The following is a 14,846-nucleotide window of genomic DNA, read 5'->3' on the forward strand; positions in this document are numbered from 1 at the left end:
TTTGGTTCCAGACCACTGCAATAAAGCAAATATTGCAATAAAGCGACTCGCACGAATTTTTTGGTTTTCCAATGCATATAAAAGTCATGTTTATACTATACTGCAGTCTATTAAGTGTGCAATAACATTACATCTAATGCTGCAACGAAGATCCTGAATGCGTCAACGAAGATCCCGCGTGCTGCAACTAAGACCCGGCGCAGCTAAATAAATAAATAAATAAATAAATAAATAAATATTTTTTAAAAATGTACATACCTTAATTAAAAAGTACTTTATTGTCAAAAGATGCTGACCATCATCTGAGCCTTCAGCGAGTTGTAATCTTCTTGCAATAGTAACATCAAAGATCACTGATCATAGATCATAATAACAAATAGAAAAAGTTTGAAATATTGCGAGAATTACAAAACGTGACACAGAGACACAAAGTGAGCAAATGTTGTTGGAAAAATTGTGCCAGTAGATTCGTTTGAAGCAAACAAAACTTCAATTGATAAAACATGCAGTATATGCAAAGCACAATAAAATCAGGTCTGCCTGTATATTGATTTCATGTTGAAATGATAGCATTTTGGATATATTGGGTCAAAGAAAATACACTATTAAAATTAATTTCACCACCTTCTTTTTACTGAATTTTAATGTGGCTGCTAGTAAATTTAAAATTACATATGTGGCTTGTACTGTATTTCTATTGGACAGCGCTGCCCTAAGCATTGAAGCTAGAACTGTGAACAAAGCAGACAAAATGTCCTGCCCTCATGGAACTTAAATTTTAGTGTAGAAGACAGACGACAAACAAAATAACTACGTAAACACATATATAGCACATCAAATGGTGATAGTGTTTCGGAGAAAAATAAAGAAGGGTAAGTTAGATAGGAGGGAGGGTTACCATTTTAAACAGGGAGGTCAAGGGAGGCCTAATTGAGCAGCTGACGTTGGGCACGATCCAAAGGAGTGAGGGAGTAAAGCGATGAAGCTATGTGGGGAGGAGCCTTCCAGGTAGAGGGAATAGTAAGTGAAGAGGCTCTGATGCTGGGCAATGCCTGCCATTTCAAGAAATCATAAGGAGGCCTGGCTCCAGCATAGAGTACAAGGGGGAGGATTAGCAGGAGATGAGATCAGAGGGTTATGGGAAAGGAGATGTAGTAGGACAGGTGGTCTAGACTGTGACAGGCAGCTTCTGACATGGCCCCCAATGGTCCCCACCTCCTGGTGCTAACGCCCTTGTGTAACCCTTTCCCTTGATTGCGGGCTGGATCTAATGAATAGAAGCCAGCAAAACTGAAGGGGTGTCACTTCCAAGATTAGGTTCTTAAACGCTGTGGCTTCTACTTGCTGGTAGTCTCTTGTTCTCTCATTGACTCACTTTGATGAAGCCAGCTGCCATGTCATAAACGCCCTATGGACAAGCCCATGTGGCAAGGAGCTGAAGGCAGCCTGTGGCCAACTGCCAGCAAGGAACTGAGGCCTTCAGTCAAGCAACTTGTGAGGATCCAGATCCTGCCAGTAACCACTGATTGAGCTTAGCAAGAGATCCTGACCCACTTGAACCTTGAGATGAGTGAGGCCTCAACCAATGGCCTGATCACAGCCTAGTGAGAGATCCTGATCTGGGGGACCCAGCTAAGCCATGCTCAGATTTCTGATCCACAGAAAATGTGAGATAACAAGTGTGTGTTCTCTTTAGGGGCCACATTTGGGAGTAATTTGTTACATGGCAAGAGATAACTAATACATTGGATCTTGTAGGTCACTCTAAGCACAAACTGGGTGGGGGGACTGATTAGAATCACTGGCTGGTATGTTACAAATAGACTGTAGCAGGGCAAGGGGGAAAGCGGGGGCGGGGGTGGGGTGTCAGTTGAGAGGCCACTGAAATAATCCAGGCAAGAGATGCTGGTGGCTGGGACTAGGGTGGTATTGGTAGAGATGGGAGAAGTCTTTGGACCTTGAAAGTTTTGGTTTTTTTTTTTTGGCCATGCTGAGGGGCATGCAGGATTTCAGTTCCCCGACCAGGGATCAAACCTGTGCCCCCTGCAGTGGAAGCGCAGAGCCCTAACCACTCGACTGCCAGGGAATTCCCTCTTGAATGTATTTGGAAGGCAGAGTCAACAGGATTCGCTGTTAGATTAGATGCGGGGCGTGTAAGAAATAAGAGATGACTCTAAGGTTTTTGGCCTGAGCAACTAGAAAAGAACTATCATATATTGAGATAGAGGAAATTATAGAAGGAGTAGATTTGCGGAGAAAGAATAGGAGTTGGGTTTTGGGCATGCTTAATTTGAGGTATTTATTAGACATCCATATAGGGATGATGAATTGGATATACAAGTCTGGGGGTTGAAGCTGGAAATATAAATTTGAGAGTCTGCAGCATTTAGATGATGAAATGTGAAAGTCCTCTTGCTCTCCACTCCCATGTCCCACCCATAAGCCCCCTCCCCCTGGTTAGCTCATGTGTAGGGATATAGATACACACACACAAATATTATTTTTTTCCACAAGTAGAATTGTTCTGCAACTTGCTTTTTATCAATATTTTTTGGAGTTTTTCCATGTAAGTACATCCATATATATCTCATTCTTTCTTAATAGCTGTAGAGAATTCCTTAGTATGAATGAATCATGTTATGTCCATGCATTCATTCATTCACTCACAAATATTTTTTGAGCACCTACTATGTGCCAGGCACTGATCTAGAAATTGAGGATAAAGTAGTCCCTTATGGATGGTATTTAGGTTGTTTCTAATAGTTTGCTATTATTAACATTGATACAATGAGTATCTTTATGCAGGCATCTCAGTTCACATGTGAGAGTTATTATTTGGCATTGATTCATAGAAGTGGAATTTCTAGGTCAAAGAGCTCTATGGCATTTCTAATACTGAATCTCAAGTTCAATTAGGGTAGGGTTAACATTAAATTAAATTAAATTTAACATTAGGATAGGTAAATTTGTGATGAAATCAAAGATATTTAACAAATGTGGAAAAGAAATCACCCAATAAAATGCTCTGTTGGAAGCTGTAGGATTGCCTCTACAATTTCCCTTTACTATGTGAGTGTAGTCATGTCCAAATCCTACTCAGCTTCAAGGTCCAACTCAAACGCCCCCTCCTATAGGAAGCCTTCAGTAGGCCCTAATCAGATGTGATTTTGCAATCTCCCGCTTTACCTCAAGTATGGTCTTTATCACATACTTCCTTGTATCATAAATACATTCTCTACAGGACTCTTTTTTTTTTCCTGAAGGGAATGGACAGTGTATTTAATTCATCCTGCATCGTCCCTCAGTGCATAGCACAACGCTCAATGTTTATGTAATTAAACAGAAGCCTTAAAGCAAAAAAAGTGAAACCTACAGTCTCAAGAATAAGCATGGAGCCTACTAATGACCAGATGGTGTTTGCATACCATCCGTGTGACATGTGCTTCCGATGGCTCACAAGGCTCTGTAGAAATTGCCTTCTCCGATTCCATCTCCTACTACTTCTCTTCCTTCTATGCTCGAACCATGCTGGCCTTTTTTTTTTTTTTCTGGCTTTGAACACACTAAGTCTGCCCCCATCTCCACGCCTTTGTACCTGTCATTCCTTCTACCTGGAGTGCTCTACCTCCTGATCTCTGCTGGCTGCTTCTTTTCCTTCAAGACTCACTCAATTTTCACCTCCTCCAAGAAGACTTCCTTGACCTTCTATTCTAAATTAGGTCTCCAACTCCAAGTACTCTCTATCCTATCACCTTAACTTAATCCTCCACATAGTATGTCTCGCTTTCTGAAATTAACATGTTCATTTGCTTGCACTAGAACGTAAGCTCCACCAGAAGAGGGACCTTGCCTGTCTTGTTCAACCCTGTGTACTTTTAATGGCTACAATAGAGTATGTAGTAGTAAAGATGCTTTTGGCCGAAAGAAACAGAATATTCAACTAAAAGTTGCATAAACCATAAGGATTTACTTTTCTCAGAGGTAGGCAGTACTAGGTAGGGTTGGTTCAACGGTTCAATGCTGTCTGAATTCTGGATTGGCCCTTCTGCGATGGTCTTGGACTTCCCTTGTGGTTGCAAAATGGCTGCCAAGGGCAGATGCGTCACCAGAAAAGACCCCTCTCAGGAAGAAGGGGGAGCAGAGGTCTCTCTGCACAGCTCTTTTTTAAAAGGTGGAAAAACTCAGGAGCTCTCCTCCCACACTTCTCTTTTCTATTGCATGGGCCCAAACTGAATGGAGTTAAGACCATTCCTCTAGTAGAGTGAGATTATCATGATTTTCTTTTTAACCAGTCATAATTCATCACCTGGAGCTGGGTCTGTCTTCCCTAAGCCCCCTGGCTCTGCTCCATACCAGAAGCAAATCTGGGCTCTCTTAGCAAGGAAAAGGTGTTATGGCTGTTCTGGAGGTAACCAACAGGGCGGGCCACACAGGCACTCACAGAACCGAGGCGTGAATTAGGGCTGATCCACCTACATTCAACAATTAACAAATTTTATATACATACGCTCTGTGCAAAGCCAAGATTGGTGATACATGGCTTCTGCCATTAGAGGACTTCCGGGTCCCAAGCCCTCTGGAACCTTTGTCTGTGCTTTACTGGCACTAATGTGATGGCTGCTGAAATAGACATGCTGCTAAGAGATTTGGCCTTTTCTGGATTCACAGAAACCATCAACCATGACCTTGTTTTCATAACAAAGTCCTATATATAGGTGTGACTGCTTGGTCTTTGAAGATGGTAAAAAGTGGGCAAAGTGCCCTCATGGCAGTGGTAGGAACCCGCTTAGAAGGGCTGCATGGCTCTCCAGAAATTGTTGGCCATTTTCAAACTCTTAACACATTAAGTAACCGGACAGAAAATTCCCGCGATTAGCAGAGCCTCTCACTTTGTACTTGGGGAGGTTTTACAGGGTCACTAGTACTTCAAGATTCACATCCTTATTTCTGTCTTAAGCACGTTTATTTTACATCTAGTTAGAAGATGTTCTTTGATTCTTGGGAAACAATTTCTTGGAAGGTGAAGAGGATAAGGAAAGGAGTAGGAAATGGAGAGGCGATAGCAGGATGTGTAAAAGCTTCTAGAAGACCGGTAAATCCTCCAGACTCCAGGTAATAGCCTTCCCAACCCCTCCCCCCCCCCCGCTACCCCATCCCCCCCCCCGCCCCCGCCCAGTCTCTGCCGAACTAGACAACCTGCCACAGGATCAGGCCCCACCACCCAGCTCTCCCCTGCCCTGCTGGGGGTGGAGGAGTGGGTTCGCCCACAGCAAGTTTCCAGTCCCAGAAGCCCGCTCCCTCCTGGGGTTGCCCCCGACCCCTCCCACGTGAGGAGGATCGATGGGTAAGAAAACGGTGTGGGCAGCAGAGGACCCAGGCGAGTCGCTCCGGCCAGAAAACCCGCTCTCCCTCCTTCGACAGCGACATCGGCTCGACCCCTCCCGGGTGGAGCACACAATAGGCGGCTGCTCCACGTTGTCGCCCAGCCCCTCGCCGCCCCGGTCCTGGGGGCTTGCGGGGTGGGGGGACGCGAGAGTTCCCCAGCCCTCCTGCGGGCACTGCAGCCTCCGGGGCGGGAAAGGAGCGCTGGGGTAGAGCGCGCCGCACACTTGGAGACATTTCGTGTTGTTCCCCCCTCCCCGCCCCCAAATACACACAAACGAAAATGAAGCAACCAGACCTCCCCTCCCGGAGGCGGCTGCACCAGCAATATCAGCTGCGGGCGGAGCCCGAGCGGTTGCCACTTCCCCCCTCTTCCCTCGTGACCCTCGCCCCCCCTCCAGTGCTCCCTCCCCCTCCACACACCCTTCCTCGCCAGACACACCCTCCTCCTCGGGCTGCTCGCGCACGGAGCACAGGCTCTCTAGGAGAAGGAGCGGCCGCCGCCGTGGGGCCGGACGGCGAGCGAGCGAGGAAGGGAAGGAGGGAAAGAGGGAGGGGCAGCGGAGGGCGGGCGGGAGGGAGGAGCAGCGGGAGACGCGCCGCCGCCAAGCTGCGATGTGGCCGGCCGGCGTGTAAACACTTGGAGCAGCAGCGGCCGCGGCCGCCCCGGCCCGGGGCAGTGAACACGCCAGCCGAGACCTGCCCGCCGCTGCCATGGCCGAAGTGCGCAAATTCACCAAGCGGCTCAGCAAGCCCGGCACGGCGGCCGAGCTCCGGCAGAGCGTGTCGGAGGCCGTACGGGGCTCCGTAGTGCTGGTAAGTGGCCGGGGGACGGGGCGTCCCGGGGGACGCGCTCCGGGCGAGAGCGACCGGGCGGCTTCCCGCGCGCGCGCGCGGGGTCGGGACGGGAACGGCGTCGGCGGCGGCCGGCCGGTGCGCTCCGCGCTCTTTCTCCGTTTCAGTAAGTTTTCGCCTGGCCGCCGCTCGCCGGGGTCCGAGTCCCAGGCGCCCGCTGACAGCGCCGCGGCTGCCCGGCTGCCCCGCACGGGCTGGACGCCGACGGGCCGTCGGGGGCTCAGAACCTGGGCCCCGGCCGGGGGTGTGAGGTCGAGAGCGGACCCCGCACTGCCCTAGACCCGGCACAAAGAGCCGGCGACCCGGGCGCGACGAGATCCAGAGTCCCTGCTGCCCGCACCTGAGGCAGCCTAGGCGGAAGGATGCGATGCCCGTTTTGCATATACACACACTCGCGCGCGCACACACACACACCGTGTACACAAAAAAAGAACCCCACCCAAAAAGCCCCGGGCGCCCAAGCTCCGGCGGGCGGTGAGAACAGAGGAAGCACAGCGACTTCCTCCTGCTACTGGGGAGAGGGTGGTGATGGGTGTAGAAGGGGTGCTGCTGCTGCCGCCGCCGCCGCTGCTGCCGCGGAGGGAGGGGATTGGAGACAACGGGTTTCCGGGGCGTGTGGGCGCGGGGTCTGCAGCCGCAGGGCGAGCGTGTCCCCTGGGACCCGAGAGCGCTCCAGAGGCAAGGAGATGGGGCCATGGGGGTTTGGGGGAAGATGGTGTGCGCCAGTCCAGGGATGGAGGACCTGGGCTCAGAGCCCCACCGCTCACGGCTGGGGGATGGGCATTGGAAAGCGCGCTGACCTCCTGGGAGCCTTTCCATCGCACCCTCAGCCTCATTCGGATTGTCTGACTGTGGAGCGCAGCGGACGGGTACTCACGGGCACTTGCCCCTTCTCCTGTTTTCAAGACACTCGTTGCCAATTTCCTGGACCAGTAGTCAAAACCTAAATAAGCAATCAGACTGGTTAATTAGCATTTGTTTTGTTGCTTTGGTTTTTTTGTTTGTTCGTTTTTGGCTCTCTCCATGCTGTCTACCTTACAGCGAGTCGTCTGCTGTGTTTAAATTTCACCATTAAGAGTGAGCTCTTTTTGTTAAAACAACTTATCATCGGAAGGGAACTTCACAGCTTTTCCTTGTAATTTTTCTGTTGATCTTGTAGAATCTGCGATAAAACCAACATTAAAGGGAGGCCAGGGGCCTGATCCCAACAGTGGAGAAAGTTGACATTAGTGGGAGTTCTGGAGGAGGATCAAAGGTAAAATATGTACCTTTGAGATAAAGATCTGATCCCTAATAGCTACAACTGTGCAAAGCCAAATGACTTTAAAGAAATCTCTCTATCGTAGCTGGACCCTTGGAAGTTTAATCCTGCTGTTTAGCAGAGCTAAAAACCCAGACCTTTAATGTTGTTTTAATGGACTTGGCTTATTGTGTGTCTCACTGATTTTAGAATGAGGTCCTGTTGGGGTCAGATTGGAACCTCGATTGTCATCACAGCCAGTTAAGAGAGGAAAGCAAGCTGTGGGTAGGGAATTTATACCAGGGCTCTCATCTCGGGTGATTGTTAACAAGTGATTCAGCCTCCCTAGCACAGGAAACGCTTTCCTAAATTCAGGAAGAAAACCTCGCTTAAGCAGGGGTGGCTGGCCCTCTACCACATCGTGTGAAGGGAGCCTGTGAAGTGGACAGATGGTCTCAAGAGAATAAATGGGACTCAGCAAACCTCCACGGGGATTTGACCAGCATTTGACCTGCCACCCTCAGCAGCGTAAAGTTGACAGTAGCATTCTTGTCCAGGGTTTTGGGTTTGAAAAAGAATTTGGGGTAACACGGGTGCCTTCCTAACCATTGACTCTTTGGCACAAAAAACTGTTAGTGAGAGGAGACTCTTCTGAGAGATACCGCCAGCCTAGCTTACTTGGGACCAAGGCCACAGATTTTTTTACCAGGCAAGGCACAGGAATGATATTTATTTACTACTCTGGTATGTGGTCCACACTGAGATTTTGGGAGGTGGGGAGAACCGATTCTAGGAATCTAAATCTATATCTGTTGCGCCCCTGCAACGTGCAAGGCACAATCCTAGATGCCCTAAAATTATGAGTGAGTGTGGATGACTTTATCTTCATTTGTTTCTGTTAGTTCCAACCTGGGTTGGGTCTGTGTGTATGTGTTTGTCAAGAGGACATCCAGATTATGTACATAAATCAGTTTTATCTTATTCATAGCACCTTAGTGAATGCTATTTTGAAGCAGTTCAGTCAACTAAGAGATAAGGAAACAGTCTTAAATGGAGTGTACTCTCCTAAATGGCTCTCTTTCTTGGCCCCTGCTTTTCTGACACCAAGAGCTCGTTAACCAAAGTTAGCAAAGCCACGGGTGGCTGGAGAGCGAGCGGACCACATTGCAGCTGCCATCGTAACGTGTGATTCTTTTCTGATTTAAGACCCAAAATGTTTATTAGAGACAGCTGAGGTAGGATTTACACTTGCTGCTGTAAACCCACGACATTCAAGTTAGGGCTTCAATATGGAGTCGCGTTTTCATTAGATTTCAATATGGAGTCATTCCTGCCGCAGAGCAAGCTTTCCTGTGGTGTATCTTTCACTAGAACTTGGAAAACCCACCAAGCTGAACAAATATACAGAATTTCCTGTTTAGGTGGTTTCTTTTTTTTTTTTTTAACAATTATACCCTTTTTGGCATGTTGCTAACATCATTCAGTTTTGTTCACTGTTTGAAAAATTCAGAAGGCCTGGGCTATATATAACATGTAGTTGTGTATTCAAACCTTCATTCAGTTATCAGTACTTCCTCAAATCTATTAACTATATGATGAAGCAGACAGAGAAAGAGAGACTGTTTCGTTGCTGCATTTTCTTTTTTTTTTTTTTTAATGAAAGACAGTTTTAACCCAGGCAAAGGGATAATTACAGAATTAACCACTGGCAGAGATTTCTCAAGAGAGACTTGGGGAGGAATATTATAACCTGAGAGTGTATGTGATTAACTGAGAAGTGTTTACATATATACACATTTTAAAATGCAGAGTTTCAACGCTGTTTTTGTTATAATTCAGGATGTAGCTCTTTGTGCCTCTGGGGGAACAAAGGCATTTGATAAACCTGTTGTATTCTGGCTGCCCTTGGGAGGAGTCCTTGTATCAGCCTGGGAAGGTCGCCTAGTAGGTGTTTAAATACTGTTGGCTTGCTGCTGCTGAATTTACCCTCAATTCCTTGTGCGCCAAAGGATCAGGAAAGAGTTGCTAGATATTACGGGTTGTAGCCCCTTGAGGCAGGGCAATGCATGCATGGTCCCCTGGCTGGCGCCTGGCCAGATGGCATGTAACAAAGCCAGTGGAGAAAAGCTCTCCAAGAGCTGAGAATGGCCGAACAGGGTCTGCAGCTGTTGACACCCCCCCTCCCCCCCCCACTACCACCTTTGCAAGGAGTGTTCCTTAGGTTCGCATTTAGGGAAGGCCTGAAAATGAATCAGCTCCCCTGCTCCCTCTTCCCAGGGGAATTTGTGGAAAGTACTTAATTGAGGACGAAACAACTTACACGGTAGAATAAAGCCAGTTGCAACGGGCTTTGCCCGCGAGTCTGCAGTTCAGAGACTTAGCTGGGCTCTGCATGCACTGACCCAGAGTGTGGGCGAGTAAGCATGAAATAGTCTTACTGCTCCCGTTGGCTCCTCCAGGTTTGGAGAAGGAAGGATCTGTCAGCCAGCCCAGTGCAGAGGTTGCTGTGAAGCCGGAGAGGCCTCCTTGCCCAACCCTCTTTGAAGCACCAAATAGTACTGAATAGAATTTCTTTTCCAAGCCGAGCATGTTAAACAAATTTATCATACAAACTTGTAAATAATTACTTCACTTACCCATATCTTATGAACATTTCTTCACGCCAGTGATACAAATCTACATAATCATGTTTAACGACTGCCAAAAATTCCACTGTGGGTGGACCATAGGTTAATCATCCTTTATTGTTTGGTGTCTTGAGAAGTTCTAATTTTGAGGAGTTATAAACATGAGCTCTCCAGTACAGTAGCTACTAGCCACCTGTGGCTATTTACATTTACGTTTGAATTAACTAAAAAATTAAAATTAATTTAAAAAATTTAAAAAGCAGCTCCTAAATTGCCCTTGCCACAGTTCAAGTGCTCAAGAGCCACGTGTGCCTAGTGGCTGGCCCGCGTAGGACAGCCCAGAGACAACATTTCCATCACTGCAGAAAGTTCTTCAGGACAGCTCTGGTATAAACATGAATTTGAATGAACATCTTTGAGCAGGCATTTTCAAACATGCTAGATTGTCCCTCTAGGATAAATTTCTAGCATTGGAATTGCTTTGCTCAAACATTAGACACATTTTTAGCATTAACAATTCCTCTTAAACCTGCTGTTAAATTGCTCTGCAGAAAGTTATTGACATTTGCCCTTCCGTCACCAGAAAGTGTGAGTGTTCCTTTTGCCCCCTCCCATGCCAACACCTGTAATTAATATTTTTTAACCTTTGCAATCTGGTAGGCAGTAAACGGCATATCACCGTTCTAATTTGCATTCCTTTGATTAGTCTTGAAGTTGACCAGGTTGGCATATGTTGATTAGCCATTTGTATTTCTTCTTTTGAGGATTTGAGTGAACCTTCTTACAGACTTATTTCCTGGTTTGTAATTCTCACACTAACGGTCTCTACCCCTAAGATTCTGTTTCGGTAAGTCTGGGCTGGGGCCAGGCATCTGTATTTTTAAAAACAACCCAAGGTGACTTTGATGTGCACAGAAATGCAGATCTAGACCACTTGCCTACTCAAGGCAGAAATGTCCCCCGTACCAGCCCTGACAAACGATGCCTAGCTTCTCCTTAAACGCTCTCCGCCCATTAGAGGGCTGGGTTAGAAACGGCTCTTGCGCTGAAATTTGTTCTCTGTAAGTTGCACCACTAGGCTAGGCCTAGCTCTGCCATTTGGAGCCGCACAGAATATGTTTGCTTCCTCTTTCACATGGCAACCCTTCAAATATTTGGAGACAGCCACCATGGCATTTTAAAATGCACTCTTCCCAAAGCCAAAGAGCCTTCATTTCTTTCCTTCCTTCCTTCCTCATGTGACTTGGTTTCAAGATGCTTCACCATCACGATCATCTTGTTTGGGCTCCTTTCCAAGGTTTCAGTGTCCTCCTTAAAATGTGGGAGCCAGAGCCCAGGCTCAAGAGTCAGACCTGGGCTTGACTCTGCCCTCTGTCACCGGCTTGCATTGTGAACCGAAGCAAGTAACGAGATCTCGTTTTCCTCATCTGTGAAATGGGGATAATAAATAGTTGTACTGACCTTGTGGAGTTCTTGTGGGGGTCAAAGAAGGTAATATTTGGAAAACGTCTGATGTATAAGTGATTCATAAAAGTTAAGGAGAGATATAGTAAAAAAAAAAAGTATTCTAGAAGGGTCTATCACAGATTACAGTGAAGAAGGGGGCAATATTTCATACCCATTCTGAATATGAGCCAAGAAGGCAGGGGCTGTGTGTTCCTGTCTATTCCCAGTGCCTCTCACAGCGGGAAATACATGGAAACAATATATAGGATGGACCAGGTGTTGGGTGCCTGGAGACCAGGTAACTGGGTAAAATATAGCTATATGGTTCTGGAGAGGGACAACAATGGCTTAGCTGAGGCAGTGACAATGGAGATAAGGCAGAAGAAGTAGGAGAAGTGATAAAATCATCAGGATTTAGTGATCCTTGAAGGGGGAGTAGAGGGGGGAAGGAAGAAGTGGGAGGAGGGGGGGGAGGTGGAGTCAAGATGACTGAGGTTTGTCAGCCCAGGTGACCAGGAGGGTCAGTGTGTTCCACGAGAGGGGAAGGGAGAAGCAAATGAGCTGCCTCTTCTAGAGAGGGTCGTCAGGGCAAAGCCGAGTTACAGTTAAGGTGGTGGAGAGAACATTCTGGGGAAAGGCTGAGCCTCTAGTGTCGTGTTTTGGCAAAAGACTAGGGTTCTTGAGGACAGAGAAGAAAGTGTTCCAGATGGGATCAGGAAGGGGAGGAAGAGCCAGGGCTGAGCAGCCGGGCTGGCGAGGCGAGATTAGCTGATTGAAGAGGTTTGCACCTTTGGGGGTCGTTAGGGAAGTGGGAGGCAGGGTGAGGGGGAGGAGCGGCCTCCCCAGGCAGGCTTCATGGGAAGTTAGGTCACCCCCTGGGCAGCTTCCCGTCCCAGGGTTCAGCCTGACCAGCCTCCTTCCCCAGGTGCCTGAAGAGGCTGGCTAGCGTGTCCTGCCCTTGAGGGACTCACAAGCCTGGGAGGGAGATGGGTTGTATGCAAATGAGTGTGAAATAGAGAAGATGGAAGCGGCAGGAGGCTAGTGATTGGTGCTGCTTCTATCTTCAGTTAGTTACATCATTTCTGCCCGGCCCCCGCCCCCTCATGGTCTTTTTTTGTGATCCTTAACGTTTTTCAAGACGTTGGTCCTTTCTGGGTTCAACAATGTTAAATGAGGCCTTTGGCATTTCCCTCATTTACTGGGCTACAGAGGCCTTTTTTGGTTTTTTTTGATGGGAATGGGGAAAGTAAATGGCAGTGCCTGACACTCTGAGAAATTCACATACAGTGTACATGTGTAACTCACCTTGACATTCCTTGACCTGACCTCTGTGAGCTGCCGGCTTGCTACTTTCCCAGACCCCCAGAACTCCACCTCCGGGAGCCGCCCCGCCCCGCCAGGCTTGTTTGCGGGAATTCCGTTCAGAGGAGTCATTCACCTCCCTGGTCTTGCTTTCTTCTGAGACATAAAATGATCAGTAGGCATGTTGAAAAATTATTAGTTTTTTTGTTTGTTTTCTTTTTTCTTCCTTTTTTTTTTTTAAACACAGAGGGAAGGCCAGAAACCACAGGCGGGGAGAAAGCGCGAGAGCTGTTTCCCCTTTTCTGTAAATCCTAATGGTAATTTTATGATACATCTCTGTTTGGGATTTAGATATCTTAGTTTCCTTTAGCTTTTGTCAGGAGTGCAGAGGGGTTCATGGGTAACGTTGACCTGTCGCTTATATCAACCCAGAGCCAGATGCCTTTCCGATTCTTGCAGGGCCGCACCCTGGAGGCTCCCAGAGCAGGAACTGGGGCAAAGGGACAGTCTCATTCAGCTCCGTTGCCTGTGACTCGTGCTTAGTAGAGCACACTGGGCTCTGGAAGCTCACTGCCCGGGTTCAAAGTCCAGCTCGGCTGCTTACTAACTGGGTGACCTTGGGCCAGTTATTTCACCTTCTGTGCCTCGATAACCCTCTCGTGGGTTTGCGGAAAGGCTTCGACGAGTTGCATGCAAAGCCCTGGGGACCGGGGCTTGGCACGTGGAGGGCACTGGACAACTGTTGGCTCTCATGCTTATTCCCGGGCTTGATGGTGTGCAGAAGTCTTTTGTGTATGTGTGGCACGTCAACCGACAAAAGTAGACGGGTAGAAGGGAAGCAGGTACCCTTGCTTTTTTATTTCCCTGCTCCAGATCATGCCCCAAAGGGTGAGCCACATACATGGCTGAGCCAAGGGTACTTCTTGGCAGAATAAGCTGGCTGCCCATGAGGTCCTGGGGAGCAGCCGTTCCCAGGCGGACTGGGTCATATCGAAGAGCCCAGTGGATGTGAGCTAGGGCTCTGGGTCTGTGGCAGTTCTTGCCTTCAGACTAGTCAGATGAGTGAGTGGGAAGACTAGTCGTCTAGGGGGGAGGAACGCCCCAGCCTGTGCCCGGGGGGAGGTCCTCTGGTCTGGGGAACTTATGACAGTCTGTTCAGCGCGGTTTCTCCAAAAGCATGGATAGAGGAGCATTGGGCTCTGTATGGAAGAATAGAACTTGAACGCTCTTTCCTTTCCCTCTCAAAACTTTATTGACATGCCTTTTACTCATTAATCCTTACTTTAAAAAGAATCAAATGACTGTTGACATTCAAGTGCCTTTTTAAAGAGGTATTTTGGAAACATGTATTTTAGTGGGAACATTTTAAGCTTACAGGTCTTCTAAGAAATTAATATACTTTTCTATGCAGCTATCCCGGTTTTGTGGTAGCAGGATGAGTCCAATTAGGAATAGTGCGTGCAGGTTTCCAGCATAGTCAATACCGTGGAAAATATGCCAACTGTTCCAGGGACATGAGGTTGACCTACTATCTACGCACAGCCTCTCACAGTCACGCCAAAATTTGCTCTTAATGATTTCCTGCCATTCTTTACCACCTTGTTTTTATTGCTCATCGAGTTTATCGTTGACAGGAAGTTGTATTTTGGCCTTTCTCGACAGCTTATGTTGGACTGTATATGTTTCAAGCTGCAGAGAAATGTTTGAAGGTATTCTGATACTTCAGCTTTCCCCTCCTGTTGCTTTCCGTAGTGACTAAAAGATTTGACTGGGTGAGATTTAACTAAGAAGTCAGATGTTCTTCTAAGCCTCTGAGACAGAACATCTTTATTTGAAGTGCTTCAGCAAAGTGTGTCAGGAGGCTGGGGAATGCCTTTGTACGAAATGGTGGTTGGATAATGACAAGACCTTGTATTTTTATAGCCCCGATCTTATGATGAGTTAAAAATGCTGTTATGCCTCTGACCTCGCATGTTCTTCCAGGTCACTGTGAA

At 47.6% G+C, this 14,846-nt stretch overlaps 1 protein-coding gene across 7 annotated transcripts in view; it reads left to right on the forward strand.

Moving 5' to 3' along the window:
- Positions 1 to 5,930: 5,930 nt before the first annotated feature.
- Positions 5,931 to 14,846, forward strand: part of DOCK11 (dedicator of cytokinesis 11) — a 189,492-nt gene continuing 180,576 nt past the window's right edge. For 3 of the 7 annotated variants that reach the window (XM_082376942.1, XM_082376947.1, XM_082376943.1), the window contains exon 1: positions 5,933 to 6,198. In XM_082376942.1, the coding sequence (XP_082233068.1) occupies positions 6,097 to 6,198 (102 nt within the window). In that variant the 5' untranslated portion in view covers positions 5,933 to 6,096. Of the gene's footprint in view, positions 6,199 to 14,846 lie in introns of all 7 variants that reach the window. The other 4 variants (XM_082376946.1, XM_082376945.1, XM_082376948.1 and 1 more) reach the window with 3 other exon arrangements.

The sequence above is a fragment of the Balaenoptera borealis genome (assembly GCF_965194805.1).
Source record: "Balaenoptera borealis genome assembly, chromosome: X".
In the NCBI taxonomy this organism is placed as follows: Eukaryota; Metazoa; Chordata; class Mammalia; order Artiodactyla; family Balaenopteridae; genus Balaenoptera; species Balaenoptera borealis.